Raw genomic sequence first — 18,710 nt, forward strand, 5'->3', positions numbered from 1 at the left:
ACCCCAAGAATGCCCTCCTTCTGCCTGCAGGTTCAAGACGGATAAAGGGGAATCCACGGAGTTCTTCTTGACCCTCACAAATTCCATGAGCATCTCCTTTGTATGCTTAGCAGTGGTCACATAGCACTGTACATCTTCTGCATGCAACTTGATACGCCCATTATGTGTGGTATGACTCCATGATCCTGTGCCTACCCATGGCCAAGCACTGGCAATGATACATCTGCTCTTCCCTCGGTGATCTGGGAGCCACTGGCCTCCACCAGAGAAGCCAACATATCCATCTTTGTGAGCACAGGTCTTTCTGTGCCTGGAACTTCTCTGGTCATTGGTCTCTAACTGTATCCGTGGGCCATTATCTCCTCCCGAGGTGCCATTGCTACTATTTGCAGGCAGCTAAAAGTAGAGGAGGATGAACAGGAGGTCATTGGTTTCCTCACTGCTGCCCAATAACATGAACTCCTCAGCACAAGTTGCTGTTTGCAAGGCCATCTAGTGGGTAGGCTTATTTACCCTGACTCTCAGTATGGTAAGTTCACTCTCTCCTTTGCTCGCCGGATTCCTGCAGAAGTGAGAGGCATCCTGGGGCAAACATCCAGGGGCAAACACCAATTGGGCACAGCAAGGGGCCAGGGAGGCTATGTGTGAGGGGGCCAGGACCCCAAGGAGCCCGGGCAGAGCGGGAAATCCCGAGGTTCCGGCCAACTTCCGGAGCTGGACCCGGAAGTTTGGCCGGGAGCTGACCGCTTCCCGGAACTTGGGCCGGGCCGGTGCGGGACCGGCCCGGGAGGATAAAAGAAGCCCACTTGCCCCAAGTAGAGGAGGACGGAGGCTCCAGCGGGAGCCTGCCCCGGGAGCTGCAGAGCCGGGAGCGGCGGAGCCGGGAGCGGCGGGGCCGAGAGCTGCGGAGCCAGGTACGGCAGAGCCGGGTGCCACGCGGCGGGAGCCGGCAGTGGCGAGGCCGGGAGCCGCGGATCCGGCGGCGGCGAAGCCGAGAGCCAGGGATCTGGAAGCGGCGGGGCCGGGAGCAGCAGAGCCGGGAGCCGCGAAGCCAGGAGCGACGCGGCACGAGTCTGTGGCGGCGTCCGGGGGAACTGCGGAGCCCAGGACTGCCCCGCAGGAGCCAGCGAGGCAGGGTGCGGCGGAGCCAGGGGCCGCCGTGACCCCCGACGGGACGAAGGTACCAAGGGGGCCAGTGGCCGTCGCACCAGAGGAAACCGGGAAGGGAGGCTCGACGGAGGGACCCTTCTCCGGCAGCTGCGGGCCGTTTGGCCGCGGAAGAAGACCCGCGGGCAGGGAGGCAGACCTTGTAGCCCCCTCGGGCCTAGAGAGTTCATCGCAAGAGGTAAAGACACCTCAGGACTAGTGGAGCGATCAGCACCAGGGAGACTAGGTGCTGGTAGGACTCCTGGTGAGGGTCCAGCAGTGTGAGGGTACCCCCCCACTGCAAGACTAGGACGTAGACAAGGGAGCCCCTAACAGAGGCTCCCCACCCGGCGGACCGGGCGAGGGTGTAGGGGAGGAGGAGCCCTCAGGACCCCTGGACCTTGGAGTCAAGGCACCCCAGCCGGACCGCCAGCTTCCCTGCACGGGTGAACCCCCATAATCCAACAAGACGTGGCAGGCGAGATCGGCGGAAGCAAGGGCGGCCCGACGCGTGCCCCTTCCTCTCCAGGGGCATTTGGGGATAGAGGGGACTCACGATAGGGTGACGCACCCCATCCCCTCACACTGTGAAACAGTTGAGGTAGGTGGAGGTGGAGCCACAGTTGATGGGCTGTTCCCCACTCATTTGGGCTAATGTTGAGTATGGTCTGTTGGCTTTGGACCCCTTAATGGCCCTTGTCTATAACTGCAGGATGCCAGCTCCCTGGTTAATGTCATCCTGATCCGTCAGACGCCACAGCAGAGATGACACTTATTCATTGCTGTGCAAGGTGGTCCAGTGATCTTTAGTTGCTTCTTGCTGCCAGAGATGGCAGTCTGATGACTTTGACTTTTGGAGAAGGTGGGCATGTTGTGGTGGCTGACAAGTGTGTTTGGGCTTTTTCCCAGAATGTAAGGGAATGCTTAATGATAGACCTTCCTACCCACTATGACTACCTAGTTTAGACAGACTGGGATGCCATAAGGGACACAGTATATTTGTCCAGCTTAACTCCTGCCAAATAGTCATTGCTACCAGCCAACTAACAAAGCTAAAGAAAATCTAGACAAGCTGCAGTTTTGTACTGAAGGTAAAGTTACATCTGCATGCTGTGGTCATTTCCACAATGCTTTATGGCTGTGAGACATGGAAGCTTAATAAGTTAGAGAAGAGAATTGATGCATTTGAAATGCATTGCTTTAGGAGACTGCTGCATGTCTCATATGCTGAGCACTGGACCAATGAGTCTCTCAAAAGCAAATTACTCAAGAAATTGGAACCTACAAACTGTTGTTGAAGGTTGTGCGATGAAGGAAGGTGCAATGGTTTGGACATATCATGAGAAGGCTGGTCCCTGTTGCCAACACCACCATGCAGGGCACAGTGGAAGGAAAGAGAAAAAGAGGTACACCCAAGAAGAGCTGGGGAACCAATATTAAGGACTGGATGTGGCATTAACTGACAGTGCACAAAGCTAGCCAAATGTGGACCAGAGTGGAGGAGGGTTGTTACAGCATCTAAGGTTCCCCAATGGTTGCAGCAGCCTTGGGACTTACTTGACTTAACTCTTGACCAGTAACTTGCAAAGGCTGAAGACAGGAAGTTGCTGCACCACTCAGAAAAACAACTTGAAAATGCAAAGGGAGCAAGTATTCCCTCTTCTATCTGCTCCTGCCTTGAGGGAATCAGTCAGCTGCTGATGTGAAGAGCCCACAACTGTACAAGCTGTATGCAGCATGACTGAAAACTTTGGGGTGGGGGTCTGCCACTACTTTTTCCCTTCCTCTCCCATCCCATTCTGTGTGGACTCAGGGTCCCTGACCCACCCTGTAACCCGTTTGAAATGGCCTTTGACAGCACAAACTGAATTTGGTAGGATGGACCAAAGGGAGTTTGGAATGACTTTTGGGGCCAGGATTAACATTTAGAAGAGTTGGAGATGGTACAACCAATACTGTGGTCATATATAGGGGGCCCTGAACTGCAATGGTGGTTTGTAACAAGTGACCTGATGATTTTAAAGCCACTTGTTTTCCAGGATAAAGTGCTTTTATCCCTGATGAGTTGTTTGCATGGGAGTGCAGGCCATCACTGCTGTTTTCTCAAGGCAGGAGCAAAGATGAAAAGCTGAAGGTGCTGGCAAAGGAGGTACACTGTAATAATAGTACATTGTCCTAATATCTGGGCATGAAGTTCTGCTCATGAGGCTAGGTGTAGCAAGGAGGGTCCCTATAGCTGTGCAGCACTGTGGTTTGTGTTTCTGGTAAGTGGATGGATGAGTCGGTACGTGGGTAATATACCTTATATAGAAGTGGGCGGATGTAACAGGATGTGGTTCAACAAGGACAAGTGCAGGGTGCTGCACCTGGGGAGAGGGAACCAGCATTACGGTCAAGAGGGCTGACCCTCTTGACAGTACAGAGGCAGAGAGAGATCTTGAAGTCTTGATTGACTCCAGGATGAATATGAGTCCCCAATGCAACGAAGCAATAGGCAGAGCCAACCGCACCCTGTCATGCATCAACAGGAGCATCACTAACAGGTCCAGAGAGGTCTTGCTCCCCCTCTATACAGCGCTGGAGTACTGTGTCCAGTTCTGGGCGCCGCACTTCAAGAGGGACGTGGAGAACCTGGAGAGGGTCCAGAGGAGGGCCACTCGTATGGTTGAGGGCCTCCGTGGCCAGCCCTTTGAGGAGAGGCTGAGGGACCTGAATCTCTTCAGTCTCCACAAGAGGAGACTGAGCGGGGATCTTGTGGCTGCCTACAACCTTATCAGGGGCCAGCAGCAGGGACTCAGGGAAAGTCTGTTCACCAGGGCACCCCTTGGAGTCACCAGAAACAATGGCCACAAGCTGAGGGAGGATAGGTTTAGGTTAGATATTAAGAAGAACTATTTCACTGTAAGGGTGGCCAGAGCTTGGAATAGGCTTCCCAGAGAGGTGATGCTCTCACCTTCCCTGGAAATCTTCAAGAGGAGACTGGATAGGCACCTGGCTGGGGTCTTATGACCCCTACCACCCCCAGTGCTCCTTCCTGCCCATGGCAGGGGGTCGGACTAGATTTCATAGATTTCAAAGACATTAGGGCTGGAAGGGACCTCGGGAGATCATCGAGTCCAGCCCCCTGCCCAAAGGGCAGGAAGTCAGCTGGGGTCATAGGATCCCAGCAAGATAAGCATCCAATTTACTCTTGAAGGTGTTCAATGTAGGTGCTTGAACCACCTCCGCTGGCAGACTGTTCCAGACCTTGGGGGCTCGGACAGTAAAGAAATTCTTCCTTATGTCCAGCCTGAAACGGTCTTTCAGGAGTTTGTGACCATTAGACCTCGTCATCCCCTGGGGCGCTCTGGTGAACAAACGTTCCCCCAGATCCTGGTGGTCACCCTTGATAAACTTATAGGTGGCCATCAGATCACCCCTGAGCCTACGCTTTTCCAGGCTAAAGAGTCCCATGTCTCTCAGCCTGTCATCGTAAGATCTGTTTTCCTGACCTCTGATCATGCGCGTGGCTCTCCTCTGGACTCGCTCAAGCTTCTCCTCATCCTTTTTGAATTGTGGAGCCCAAAACTGGACGCAGTACTCCAGCTGCGGCCTCACCAAGGCCGAGTACAAGGGGAGAATGACGTCCCGGGATTTGCTCGAGAAGCATCTATGGATGCACGCCAGCATTTTGGTTGCTTTACTAGCCGCAGCATCGCATTGGAGGCTCATGTTCATCTTGTGGTCAATGATGACCCCCAAGTCTCTGTTTTCTGTAGTGCTATCCAACGTAGTACTGCCGAGCCTATGAGGGTGCTGCAGGTTTTTCCTCCCAAGGTGGAGAACCTTGCATTTTTCGGTGTTAAAGACCATCAGGTTCTCGTCTGCCCACTTGCTGGGCTTGTCCAGGTCAGCCTGGATCACCCGCCTATCTTCTGGCGTGGATGCTTTGCCCCAACGTTTGGTGTCATCGACGAACGTGGCCAATCCACTCCTGACTCCAATGTCTACATCGTTAATGAAGATGTTGAACAGTATGGGTCCCAGGACAGAGCCTTGAGGGACCCCAGTGGTCACAGGGCACCATGATGAGTGACTGCCATCAATCACAACCCTCTGGGTCCGACCATGAAGCCAATTTCCCAGCCAGCGGATCGTGGTGGAGCCAAGGCCACAACTGGCCAGTTTGGCCAAGAGGTGATTGTGGGATACCAGATCAAAAGCTTTTTTGAAGTCAAGATATATGACATCAATCTCTTCTCCCTTGTCCAGGTGATAGGTCACCTGGTCATAGAAGGAAATGAGATTGGTCAAACAAGACCTACCCGCAACAAACCCGTGCTGGCTATCCCTTAGAATGTTAGCCTGGGCCAGTCCCTCAAGGATGGCCTCCTTAATAAACTTTTCTAAGATCTTCCCCAGGATAGAAGTCAGGCTAATGAGCCTGTAGTTAGCCAGATCCACTCTCCTCCCTTTCTTGAAGATCGGCACCACATTGGCCTTCTTCCAGTCTTTGGGCACTACACCAGAGCACCAGGAGTTTTCAAAGATCCGTGCCAGGGGCTGGGCTATGACGCTCGCCCAGGCTCCTGGCATTAGTGTACAAGCAGGCAAGTGTCCCCTTGTGGGCTGTTGCCTTGCCCACAGATTATGCCAGGGCTGAGGCAGGGGTGGGCTCCCTTAAGTGCTTTGGTCCGCTGGCTTTGCAAGGGTCATTCAGCGGGCCAGCAGTGGCAGTAGTCCCCCCCATCCCCCAGCGGGCTTAGTTTAAAGCCCGGTGGAGCAGGTCAGCCAGCCTGGCTGAGAAGAGCCTCCTCCCCAGGGGAGAGAGGTGGAGGCCATCTCTCCCAGCAGCTCGCTGCCTCTCTCGCCAAAGAGCGGGCTGTGGTCATGGAAGCCAAAGCCTTCCCGATGAGACCAGCTCCACAGTCTTTGGTTCACGGCGTGGATCCTCCTCTCCCTCCTCAGCCCATAGCCTGAGACTGGGAGGATCGACGAAAACACCACCTGAGCTCCCAGACCCCTAAGCCCCACTGCCAGCTCCCTGTAGCATCTCATGACCTGGCTGGGGGTGCTCTGAGCTGTGTCATTGGTACCCACGTGAATAAGGAGCATGGGGTAGTGGTCTGTGGGCCGGAGGCGCTGCTGGATCCTCTCCGCAATGTCTCGTGTGTGGGCCCCTGGGAAGCAGCAGACTTCCCAGGCTAAGGGGTTGGGGCGGCAGATTGCCCCCTCAGTCCCCCACAGGATGGAGTCTCCCACAACAAACACCTTTCGCTTTGTCTTGGGGAGAGCGGGGCCAGTAGCTGCGGTCGAGCTTGGGTTGCCTGCGGGAGCCAGCAACTGACCAGTCTCTGCTGGGGCTGCAAGAGGTGCGAACCTCTTGCTAAGCTCCGGCGAGGGAGGGCCCTTGGTGATGATCTGTCTAGGTCCCTTCTGACTCATTAGTTCTATGATTCCACTAGCTATTAGCACACTACACTTGCATCGGAGACCATCTTAAAGCACAGCCATGTGGTTCAAGCACAGACCCAAACCACAACTCTTGGGGGTTGGCAAACCATAACTCTTGCAGGGTGGGAGGAGGGAAAGGGGGCGACTTTGACTTACCACTCACCAAGCCAGTGAGGATGCACTGGAAATGCTCTGGCACCTTGCCTATAAACCTGCCCTCCCCATCATTGCTTTATTTCTCCTTACCCAACTCAAATAGTGGGCTCCCACTTACCATTTCCAGAAGCAGTTGTCCTTTCGTGGTCTGGGTCTTCTGGGGCATCAGGTCTCTTTTGGGAGAGGGCTAGCTAGAATGCTGAAAATGGGGGAATAGCAAAAAACTGGTTTATATCTAAACCCAATGTCCATTTAAGAGTTTGCAAGGCTTGGCAGAATGGCCAGCAGGTCTGTGATATGGCTGATAGTAGAAGTACACTGATATGTCAGTCCATATCAGATCACCACTGATAAAAGGAAAATTGACGTTATCGATATTTGGCTTTTTTTTGGCTGGTGTAGCTTTGATGTCACCAATAAATGCTGCACGCAGCCGCAGCATGTACATGGCCAGGAATGCAGCCTGGCAGCTTGGAGAGCAGTGTCTGGCTGGTAAGTCTGTAGGGGGGAAGGGGAATGGGGGTGGGGGGGAGATTGAGACCCGTCAAGGTGAGGAAGGGAGTAGGGAAGGAGCTGCCCAGCTAGGGCAGGTGAAGGTACAGAGCTGCAGGCAGCTTATGGAGGGAGGGAAGGGGGAGGGCAGCTCCCCGTCTTTGTGCACACCCCTGAGGGAGACACGAGGGGCATGTGCCTCCTGGATTTGTGCATAGCATGAGGGCAGGTTGCCTCTTGCAGGCTTGGGGCCGGAGGCTGCACCAGCCTCTTTCTGGTGAGGGGCTGCACTTGGGCTGGGTGGGGGTTGCACCCCCAAATTTGTAGCCCCCTTCCCCGAGCACAGCCCTGGCGCAGTTGATCTGTAGGGAAGAGGCTGGTGCAGTCCCTGGTGTTGAGTCCACAGCGAGCAGCCTGCCCTTGCTTTGCACGCAAATCTGGGTGGGACACATGTCCCCGAGGATTGTGTGCAGTGGTGGGGAGCTGCCCCCCACCCAACAAGCTGCTTGTGGCTCTGTCCCTATCCTGCCCCAGCTGGGCAGCACCTAACCCTGCCCCACTTCCTCCCTCACTGTGTGGGCCTCAAACTGCACCCTTCCCCATGCCCCTTCCCCCCGACAACCTTTCTGGCCGGACACTGCTGTCTAAGCTGCCAGGCTGCATCTCAGCTGTCAGAAAGGTATTGGCCAATATGGCTAGTTAATAATTGGCCATAGGTATTGGCCAGAAAAATATTTTTTGATGCACCCCTAGTTCATAGCCCAGGTTGCTGTTCTGGCCTGGTAGGGTTGCAGGTCTTCAGCCAGCCCTCATCACTCTCCTGGGTGGTAGAAGCTGCTATTTTTTGGATGCCACGTGTTTTAGATGCGACTGTGTCAGACCACAAAGATGTGGGTCAGTTACCCATAATGGGTGTGTGACCTTGCCTGCATCCTGCACCTTACCATCCCATATCATCACAAACTGCTGCCTCAGTACTTAGCGCTTGGACTGGCATCTGTTACCTCTTCTCTGGCTCATTTGCTGCTACACTTGTTTATGAGCCTGCACTCAAGATTCAGGGGCTGCGGTAGAGGGAGGATGGATGGGTATGTGAAGGAATGGAGGTCTGAATTGACCATGGTGGAGGATAGCTGTGTCCAGTGACCTCCAAGATAGCTGGATGGTGAGGTAGATGGGGTTTCTTAGTAGCTGGTGGTGTTTGAGTTTGATTCTGTGTATGCAGGCTCTGATGCTGATCTTGGGTGGGTGGATGGGTGGTGAGTATGAAATGTCTAGCCAGTCACTGTATACGGCAGTTAATAGGTGGGGCAACCTACTGGGGCCTGTAATCTCTGAGCAGTTTTGAGTTCTGCAGTTCAAGTGGGGCTGGGATTGGTGCTGAAGTGGTACATCATGGGCTGCCTGGAGAACTGACCAGCTTGGGTCTTCCATAATGAAATCATGGGACAACTGTTCAGATATCCTTCAAGAAGTGCAAGACAAACTGTTAGTACTTCCGCAAACCTTTTTGGAATGTTTTTTTCCAGAGCAAGGGCAACATCTGTTCATAGCTTCACAGTTATAGTTTCAAGAAGAAAAAAGGAGATCTGATCCCCTTTAGTACTAACTTAAGCGCTATATAAGTATCTTTTTTTTTAACTTCCCTATAAAAGTCTGGAGTGTAAACTTTCAGGAATAAGAATGCGAGCCTCATAAAGAAAGTAAGTCTTATCTAACAAGTAAAAGGAATTGTCCACATAAATATGCTACTTAACCTGAAAGTCTAAGTCCCCTATTAAGGACAGATTTAGCAGTGTTTTGGAGTGAATGCTCATAAAGTTGTCTAACAAAATTATTTTGCAAAATATACCTCATTATGTTTGCTAATATATCATGTACTAGAAAAACACCCACTATTGTCCGAAACACATATATTAATCCAAAATAATATATATTATTATGTGTTTGTGTGTTTGGATATGTATTTATATATGTATAAGTATCTGTGTGTATATAACAAACCAAATACAAGTATTAATCCAATGCATTTGATCACTTTCACAACCACAATGAGGTTACATAGTACAAAATAAGGCAGTTAGCATTTTTTTACTAGAGTAGATGTGCCAGTTTTGAAATTAGTCTGGTACTAAATTGTCTAATCTCAAGTTTAAAAGTTCTCTCTCATTGAGTAACTTTGCTACAGTATGCTGGAAAATCTTCTTTTGAGGTTATTAGATGAAGACCATTGAATACACTAACTAGTGTGTACTAACAACTTGCAAATGCTAAAAAGAAAAACTGCTTCTCTTTACAAAATGAAGCAATAATATTTGTGTAGTACTTGAAAATGTACATTGTCATATGCTAGTAATGGGATGTTTAAATATTATACTGTCAACATCCTAATTTCTCACCTTTTTATCTCTGTGGCTACAAATGCTACAGGATCAATTGTACTCATTTTTGTAATTCTTTCTTGTAAAATATTTTTTTCCTTAGCTTTTGCAGTTAATCGCAAAATCTCAGCTAACTTCACTGAGTGGTGCAGCACAAAAGAACTACTTTAATATTTTGGACAAAATAGTGCGAAAGGGTAAGCTAAGATTTTTTTTGTCATAGTTATGTGGGATTCATTAATCATGACTGAGTTACTGTTCTGCCATTTCAGTTAGGTTCAGTATATAGTACACAGCAGAAAAGTAATGTCATGCTTAATGAGTGAAAACTGTTAGGCTAGAAAGAGACATTGTCAGTGGAGTGTGATCAGCTGATATGTTGCAGCATAGCTGATCCCCCCCCTCCACAGATGTCTGCAGTCATCCCTGGTTGTTGCATCTCCATTTAGGGTGTATCTGCAAGGGAAAACCCCCACTTGCAGATGCACCCACTGTATTTAATGAAGGGACCCCTGTGAGAGCCCCCTTCCTTCAAGGGACTTACCCACATGTATCTGTAAGCAGGGAGGGGGAACTTGCACAGGGGTCCTTCACTCTGTTTAAAAGCCTGCGTAGGGAAATCCCTTGCAAAGAATCCCTTTGCAGGGGATTGCCCCAACCACATCTAGAAGTGCGGAGGGAAGGAGCTTTCATCAGGAGATCCCCCCTCCACAATTGCAGCCCATGTTTTGAGCTGCTGCCAGGAATGCGTGTTGAGTTGGTGCATGCTGGGGCACAGGCTGTAAATGCGGAAAAGGGACCTCCCTATGGCAACCCCCCACACCCGTCATGCATTCAGGATGTGGGGGGAAATCCCCTGCCAAAGGATTTCCCCATGTGCTGCACAGGGTGTGTGTCTGCAAGCAGGGAACCCCAAAGCCCTGAGTTTTTTCCCTGCTTACCTAGGTGCATTTGAGTAAATGGAAAAAACCAGGCAGGTGCTTCCAAGGCTTTAGGGGCCAGTCCGGCCCAAGAATTCCCAAGGTCTGCAGGACCAGGCCCCTCAAACCCAAAAAACCTCTACCCCAGGGAGGCTGGACAACCCAGCTAGCTTCATGCTGCCCGAGCTCTTCCACCATAAGCAAACAGATATGGGTAGCGATAAGCCGCTCAGTTTATTCCTTTCTGTCATGACCACAAATCTGAGTAATTGTGGCATGACAGAAAGTATGGATGTCTGTTAGCTTTCACTTTATGCCGAGGCACAAAGGTGATGTCTGCTTCCATCCTTAATGCTTTATTACCAGTGTATTAAGGTTGTTGATTTGTTTTCTTAATAACAAATTGTACCCCTCAGAACAAGGACAAAGTGAAATAACAGGTTACATTTTATGATTTGTGGTTTCTTTTGATATACTGTTTGTTATATCAAACAAACTGTTTTGTTCTCAACAGATAATTCATTTAGTAGTAGGTTCACTTAAATGTAGATCTTTGAATTTGCTTGCATGATATACCAGTACAGCATAGTCTGTGCTTGTCAATTTACACTGTTTGCAAAATAAGAAAAGTAGGGCTGTTGCGTACAGATGTTTGGAAAATGTTGGTTTTTTCAGTGGTGTGACCTGTATATGGAAGGCACTTAATACTGTCAGCCTTGAATATAGGAAATTCATTTGCAAAACTGACATTCAGGATGATGTCTTTTAATTACGTGGCATGAAATGTTACACTAATGTCTATATAATTGAACTGTCATTGGCATTGCTCTTTCACGCATGAGAGCTGAACATTTGAAGTCCACTGTGAGATCAAGGCATTAGGTAATAAATAAAGTCACTTTCTGCGTGGAGTGGTTCAGCTGGGGAAATGTAGATTAACTTAGGTTGAATGTAACTAAAATAAAAAACTACCTCTTGTATTTTCCTCCCCTAGTTTTGGAAGACCAGTACAATCCACGCTTAATCAAAGATCTTCTTCAGGATTTGAGTTCTGCACTCTGTATACTGATTAGGGGAGTAGGGAAATCGGTATTGGTTGGGAACATTAATATTTGGATTTGTCGATTAGAAACTATCCTTACGTGGCAACAACAGCTGCAAAATCTTCAGATGAACAAGGTATATTAAATTTTTAATTATGATGTATGGGGTAATAGAGAAGGAGCTACTACAAACACTGGCTTTTAATTTACTTCTGTCAAATTTTAAATGCATCTAAAACCATTTTATCATATTTCATTAATTATCCTGGCTATATAACAATGACAATGTGTAATATAAAGGTCAACTTTTTAAAATTCTACAGGTTTTTATATCCCTTTATAAAGAAGACAAAAGGAACTTTATGACTTAAAGCTGTGGTAGTATGTATTAGCTGACTCCTGTCAGATATTGACAGGTTTAAATTTCTGATGTTCCTACCACAAATTTAAAAATAGCAGTCTTTCTTAACGTAACTTTATCAAGTTTAACTGTGCCTGATCAGAAAACAGAACAACTTTTAAGTACAAATTTAAAATCCAAGATTAGATGGGTCAAGAAAATCAAGTGGCAGTTGTTGAACTTTGCAAGAAAACATGCATTCTTTCTGTGAAGAGGCATAACTCATTGACTTGTGCCATTTTTGAAAGCTTGGACTTTGATCACACATCTTTCTTTAGTGTGTGAATTGTGTTGTTGCAAGTACTTACAGTGGAAATGTCTGAAAAAGGGATAAACTTATTACAGTTTCTAATGTGTCTCTGCTAATCATGTGAGAAGAGAAGTCACAAGACATTGGCAGCAATAAACTGATCTAGCTGCTTGTATAATTTTTTTCCCTTTTTTCCTTTTTGTTGCCATTTAGTTCACTCAAATTATGAAATCCCCCGACTCTCCCCTTCTGGTGTATTTTTGTGTATTTTTGTTGATTATATTCTGCTTAATTGCATTGTTGCAATTCATATTGCAATGAAAGCTAAGATCATAAAGAATAAATGCTGAATTTCACATTAAAGATATTATTCATATGGTCAACAAGCCAAAACAGCAGTTTGAGAATCATAGAACATGAGGGTTGGAAGGAACCTCAGAAGGTCATCTAGTCCAACCCCCTGCTTAAAGCAGGACTTATCTCCAATTATATCATCCCAAACTTGCCTGGATAGATAATATTTATTTTGCTTATAATTTATTTTCAGTCAGTAACTTGTAACTGAATTGCTTTTGCTTCACTTCTGACTAGGGGTCTACCTAAATTATGGATAGACTTACCAATTTCATAGGTTCATAGTGGCATAAAGAGTAAATTCCTCAGACATTTTGCAGGTGTGCTCCAGCAGCCCTGCCCCTCAGTGCTGATTGGCATAGAGGCCCTGGGAAGGAAGGAATGAGGGGAAGCCGCCATCTCAACTGCTGGCTGCCTTTGTGTGGCACTGTGGCCCCTTAGCACTAATTGGCAAAGAGGCTGGGGGGGAAGGAAAAGATGACAAGTCTGTAGCCATCTATGCTACCCTGCCAGCAAGCAGCTTTTCCTCCTGGGTGGACTGTGAGACTGGGCCTCAGTGGCAACAAGGTCCTCTGGCTCCCATTGCTCTTATTTTTATTAAGCTGTTTTTTGTTGATTTTTGCAGACTGTCCCCAGGTTTCATGGTTTCCACAAAATCCATGAAACTGATTTTTAAGTAGACCCCTATTTATGACCAGAAATTCAAGATTATGGTTACTGTCATGTTCACAGATGTCCATATATGTTTGCTCCAAAAAGTATACACAGTATATCACTATAGAAAATCTGGTCTGTAAGTGAGGTCAGTGAGCATAGTGCACTAAATTATAGTATAAAATTGCAGTCCAGCAACTCATGGAGTTCCCAGAGAGTGTAGCTGCTGCAGTATCTTTAGAGAGAAAAAAAAAGTAAGCCTTGTACAGATACAACCCTTCATATCTGAGCAGCCCCACTAGGTAGGGACACTTTCACCCCACCTGCACGGATTAATTCTGATGATAGTGCTAGTATTAAATATAGATCTGTGGTGCTTAGCCACCTGCTAAGAAAAGACACAATAAGAGCCTTGGAGTAGGCTTAAGTGAAGGAAATGGTAACACAATTCTTGCTTCCATTTTTACACGGCAAGCAAAAGAATATACCCCTCCAGTGTCCAACTATCTATGCTCTACTGAGAACCCATGGAAGAGGATCAGTGATGCATATTTCTGGGATAGCCTGCTCTATAATCTTCTAACTGCTATAAGTCTGCGAACTAAGTAATGGAATTGCTATTTCACATGTCACAGTGGAAGGAGGGATTTGATTCTGCTTTCTTTCCTGTGCTCCTTTGTGCATGTCCCTTCACAGTATCTGGTGAAGTGATCCTGGACTTACAGAAATTTATACGTCTCTGATTTAGTTAGTCTTTAAAGTGCCTCTCAACCCAGTCTCCTTTCTTTCCTCTGTGACCTTTGTAGCCTTATTGTTCAGGGGTTCTCTTTGACTTTCATGTCTTCTTTTTATTGTATTTAGTTGCATAATTATCATCAGCTTCATTGGGGGTTTTTTTAATAAAAGTTTCTCGTACTGTTTTGATAATCCTACCAATCTTAGTAAAGCTCCAATTGACTTTTTTAATAAAGAGATAGAGTTAAGTTTTTGGTTTTTGAGGTTTTTTTATTTACCTGTTTGTTTGTAAATTGGCTTTCGTACCTTTAAGACAATTTTCAGGCTGTATGTTTTGCGGTTTATTTAAACGCTGAAATTTATCTTGCTTTTAATTGCTAGTGTTTTTGTTCAATAGGACAATTTTTCAGTTTAAAAAAAAATACATTAATTTGACATTAGAAAACCTAACAGTTGCCAGACCACAATGTTCAGCGACTTTGTTTCTAGAGTTTGTTTATTATTTATTTAACAAGAGACTTGAAGACTTAACCAATAAATGCTGAAAAGCAAGTAAAATGGCAGAATGATAAATGAGCACCAAAAATAATCAATTCTTAAAAGCAGAGCTACAAAAAATTATTTTGAGACCTTTTTATCAGTTTTTATACCTAAAATTGAAAACCCTATTAGTGTCTGATGCTAATAACTTTTATTTTCAGCAAGTCAACAATGGTCTTACGCTTAGTGACCTCCCTCTGCATATGCTGAATAACATCCTATACAGGTTCTCAGATGGCTGGGACATTATTACTTTAGGTCAAGTGACTCCAACACTATACATGCTCAGTGAAGACAGACAGTTATGGAAAAAACTTTGCCAGTACCATTTTGCAGAAAAACAGGTAATAAATGCAATAGTTTGTGTTTAAGCATAATGTCTTATATCTGTCATATTGTATACAAGATGACTAAGTGGGAATATTTTCCTTATTAAATTCTGCCTTTTTTAATGTTGAATCATGGTAATGTTTGATAAGGATACAGGCTGGTTTTTCAGACCTGATTATCCTAAGAATTCTGTTTAGCACCTCCTGTAAATTTATTTGAAGGGCTCTAGTTGGAGGTTTTCTTGTAGTGTTCATGAGGGTACCTAAACTAACCTTTTATTTCAAATTTCCAGTCATTCCCATGTAACTGTGGCAGAGTATATCATTAAAGTTTCAGTATATAGTACATTTTTAATTAAGTAAGATTGTGCATACATTCTAAAAGTCTGAACAGTAAGACATGAGAAAAATCCCTCTGACTAGAGTATTATGATTTGGGGTTGTTTGCAAGAAAGTTGTTTCCAGATATGTTTTGGAGTCTTTCTGCTCATAGTATTAGACTTTTGCAAGGACATTTAAAAGAAGTATCAAAGTATTCTTTTGCCATATTAATTAAAAGAGAATAACAGGAAGGAAGGAAGGACTTGGACTTTTTAGCTACTTTATTCAGGGGTTCGGGGTACAAAAAGTTGGCCCCTCTGGGGTCCAGGTCCAATATACAAACCAAAGACAAACAAATCACCATCAAACCAAAAGCACCATGCTATTATGCCATTACATTCATAACCTCACACCATGACAGACACCTTTGCAATATTACACGTCGTACCTAACATGCCATTATGTGGTCAGGACACCCAGCCAAAGCTAAAGCCCTCTATAAACAGCCAAAGCCCTCTACAGACCTCTGTAAACAAATGATTCCTACCCTGCACTATCCAATAGTTCATGTAACAAAATCTTCAACTTCTCACACAAAGAAAAAAGCAGCCTGATGAGGGCATAGGGCGCAACACAAGTTTGGAGTCGCAGTCTGCTACCAAGCCTGCCCAGTCACCCAGACTAGTCATGACATTAGAGTACGTATTGAAGATGGCTGCCCTCCATGTGGCACAGCGCCCCCTTAAGGGCCCAGTGTGCCCCAAAGATAGGCACCATCTGCCAGAGCACAGTGTGCTCAAACTCCAGCAAGAGGCACGCCCACACCAGGAGGCTGAAAAGCTGCAGGGCATTCTCTGAGCCAGTCCCAGCAAGCTGGTGGCACTGGCTCTTGAAGACAGGCATCTTGGCCTGACCCAGCAGAAAGTTGGCCAGGCAGACGGTGCCCGGCTGAGCTGCCCGGTATGAGTAGGAGCACACGTAGGTGTTCTCTGATAGACTCCTGCCCAGTGCCCGCAGCAGTGGCTCAAGGGTGACAGAGCAGCTGCAGGCAGGGACAGTTGAGGAAGGCGTGAAAGGTTCTCAACACCTCCTGGACAGAAGGGGCAGGATGCCGAGGTGGCTGGGTCAAAGTGGGAGGCAAATGTGCCAGTGGCTAGGATGCCATGCAGCAACCACCACTGCAGGCCACCAGTCATTATATTATACAATGTGCACCAAGCCAAGTGGGCCAGTGTGGAATCTGGCAACCCCGGGTGCCATCACCGTGGTGTATCGGGGCAGCCCACCAGCACCTGGGCATAGCGGATGTGAATCACCCAGGCATACAGGCTTCTACATAGCAGAGAAGCAAAGGGGCAACCCATGTCACTGTTGGGAGGCATGGTGAGTGTCAGCAGGGTGCCAGGCCTGCCAGTCAGCTTGCCAGCCACAGACGGGGCAACCTGCAGCAGGGGAAGGCCTCGCTCGGGGCATCCACAAGGAGGGGGACCTGGCGCACCCAGAGATGGTCATCCAGGATGACTGCTCCTTCCAGCAGGAGGGCAGCCTGAATGTCACACAGGAGATGGCCCACGCTGTGGACGGAGTACATGCCCAGCTGGGCGGTCAGGGCATTTGGTGAGAGCCAGGCTGACCAAGCAGGGTCAAGGAGATGGCCCAGGCAGAGGACACACACCTGGATGAGGACGGCTATGAGGCTGGCGGAGGCCAGGCTTGGCACAAGGTGCTGCAGGGCTGGGTTGTGTACCAACGGCTCCCTCAGCAGCTGCGGGAACTGCAGGCAACTGGGCCCAGGGCTGGAGGCAGAAGGTGGCCTGCCAGGCTCATACCATGCTGCGGTAGAAGGTCGAAAGCACCACCCAGTTCAGAAGCATGAGGTACAGCTGGAAGAGCTCCCAATCAAAGCCAAGGGCCCCTGCCCTTTGCAGGAACCGGCACACCAGTTGTTGTCAGGGTAGGCACTCCTTGCTGTAGAGGAGTCGCTGATGGGTTTGCAGACAGAAGGCAGGCACCTTGCTCGCCAGGTCGACCAGGCTCTGGCCCCCCTTGGCAACAGGTAGGTGAAGGATGGTTCATAGGAGCCAGTAGTGCCCATCTCAGAAAAAAATCTACCAGGAGGTGCTAGAGTCTCTCAAATAGGTCCTGTGGTGGGTCGAATATGGTGCACCAGTGCCACAGGGCCACCACCACCAGGTTGTTGGCAATGACACATCCATGGTAGGAGAGGCTGTGCCAGCACCACCATTGCAGGGGGCCTCCACTCACTCAAAGCCATTTCAACTATGCACCATGAAGGTCAGTGGCCCCAGGAACACGGCCAAGACCTTGAGGCCCTTGCAGTGCTGGGTGAGACCCCTCCGCAGATCCGGGGGTGGGGGGGAAATCACACTGGTCTATGCGCCAAGCAGCAGGGTATCATTCTTGGCCCAGTTGATGTGGGCCAAGGAGGCATGCTCATAGGCTCACTGGCAGCCTGTCAGGGCCCACACATCTTCCTGGGTGTTGAGGAAGATGCTCACATCATCCACATATGCCAACAGCCAGATTGGATGACCAGCGGACAGGCCTATGGCTGTTTGCAGGGCCATACCACTCAGGCGGCACCACAGCGCATGCAGCAGCAACTCAATGGCCAGGGCGTAGAGCATGCCCGACAGACCACCCATGACAGATGCCCCTGTGTATAGGGAACAGGGCGCAGAGTTCACTAGCTGTGAGTAGGTCACGCGGCAGGAACAGGTTGTCTTGGATGGTCCTGCCCAGCACACAGTAGCTCTGTTCGGGCCCAGCGACAGAGGCTATGACAGTACAGAGGTGGGTCACCAGCTCTCCTATGAGGAGCAGGTCATCGTCCTCACTAGCATCACGCAGGAGGGCAGCCAAGGTCTCAGAAAAAGCAACCTTCTCCTGGCTTTCAGTGGGTGCATAGGCATTGACGAGTAGCAGATGGCATCGTGCGAGGGTGACATAGTCAGTAGGTGGCTGGAGATGACCACCCACACTACCACTGTGTCAAGCTGCAGCTGTGGTACTAAGAGGGTCGCAATCCCGGCACTGAGTTTGGTGTCATGGCTCAAGAACAAGTGGCCTCACCAGGCAGCGGGCCAGGCCACCTAGTTGATCCCATTGGAACGTCTCTCCTGGAGGAAGTCGATGGCCAGCTGCTTCTGGTGCAGGAGCTCCACGATGCCCTCCTGTTTAACTGGATCTCAGCACCTGTTGATATTAGAAGTGCCAATGGCCATGGTTACCATGGGTGTGGGTATGGCAGAGGAAGAGCAAGCATCCAAGAGCAGAACAAGACAGCAGAGACAGGTCTGGGAAGACCTATCATGCCCTGCTCTACTCCAGGGACCCCCCCCCAGGCCCTCACCCATTGTGTGAGCTTCTCCAGATTGTAAGCCATCTGCCGGGTGCCTAGATCTTGCTGCAGAAGTTTGGCCGCAGCTCTGGAAGCCTTGACAAAAAGCTTAGGGTCTGTGCACTACTGGGTGATGTGCCCTGCTATATTCTTCTGTCCTTTGGTCTGCTTCAGAAAGGTCAGGAGACCCCCTAT

The 18,710-nt window shown here is 48.5% G+C and overlaps 1 protein-coding gene across 6 annotated transcripts in view; it reads left to right on the plus strand.

Moving 5' to 3' along the window:
• Nucleotides 1-18,710, plus strand: part of FBXO25 (F-box protein 25) — a 76,052-nt gene that overhangs the window by 34,413 nt on the left and 22,929 nt on the right. For 5 of the 6 annotated variants that reach the window (XR_016440290.1, XM_090033053.1, XM_090033034.1 and 2 more), the window contains 3 exons: nt 9,712-9,805; nt 11,523-11,707; nt 14,666-14,848. Coding sequence is in view for 5 of the 6 variants with exons in the window: in XM_090033053.1 (XP_089889179.1) it covers nt 9,712-9,805; nt 11,523-11,707; nt 14,666-14,848 (462 nt within the window). In the remaining variant the exon portion in view is untranslated. The remainder of the gene's footprint in view (nt 1-9,711; nt 9,806-11,522; nt 11,708-14,665; nt 14,849-18,710) is intronic. The other variant, XM_090033069.1, reaches the window with a different exon arrangement.

Source organism: Crocodylus siamensis, chromosome 1 (genome assembly GCF_052110815.1).
Source record: "Crocodylus siamensis isolate JL-2025a chromosome 1, ASM5211081v1, whole genome shotgun sequence".
Lineage (NCBI taxonomy): Eukaryota > Metazoa > Chordata > Crocodylia > Crocodylidae > Crocodylus > Crocodylus siamensis.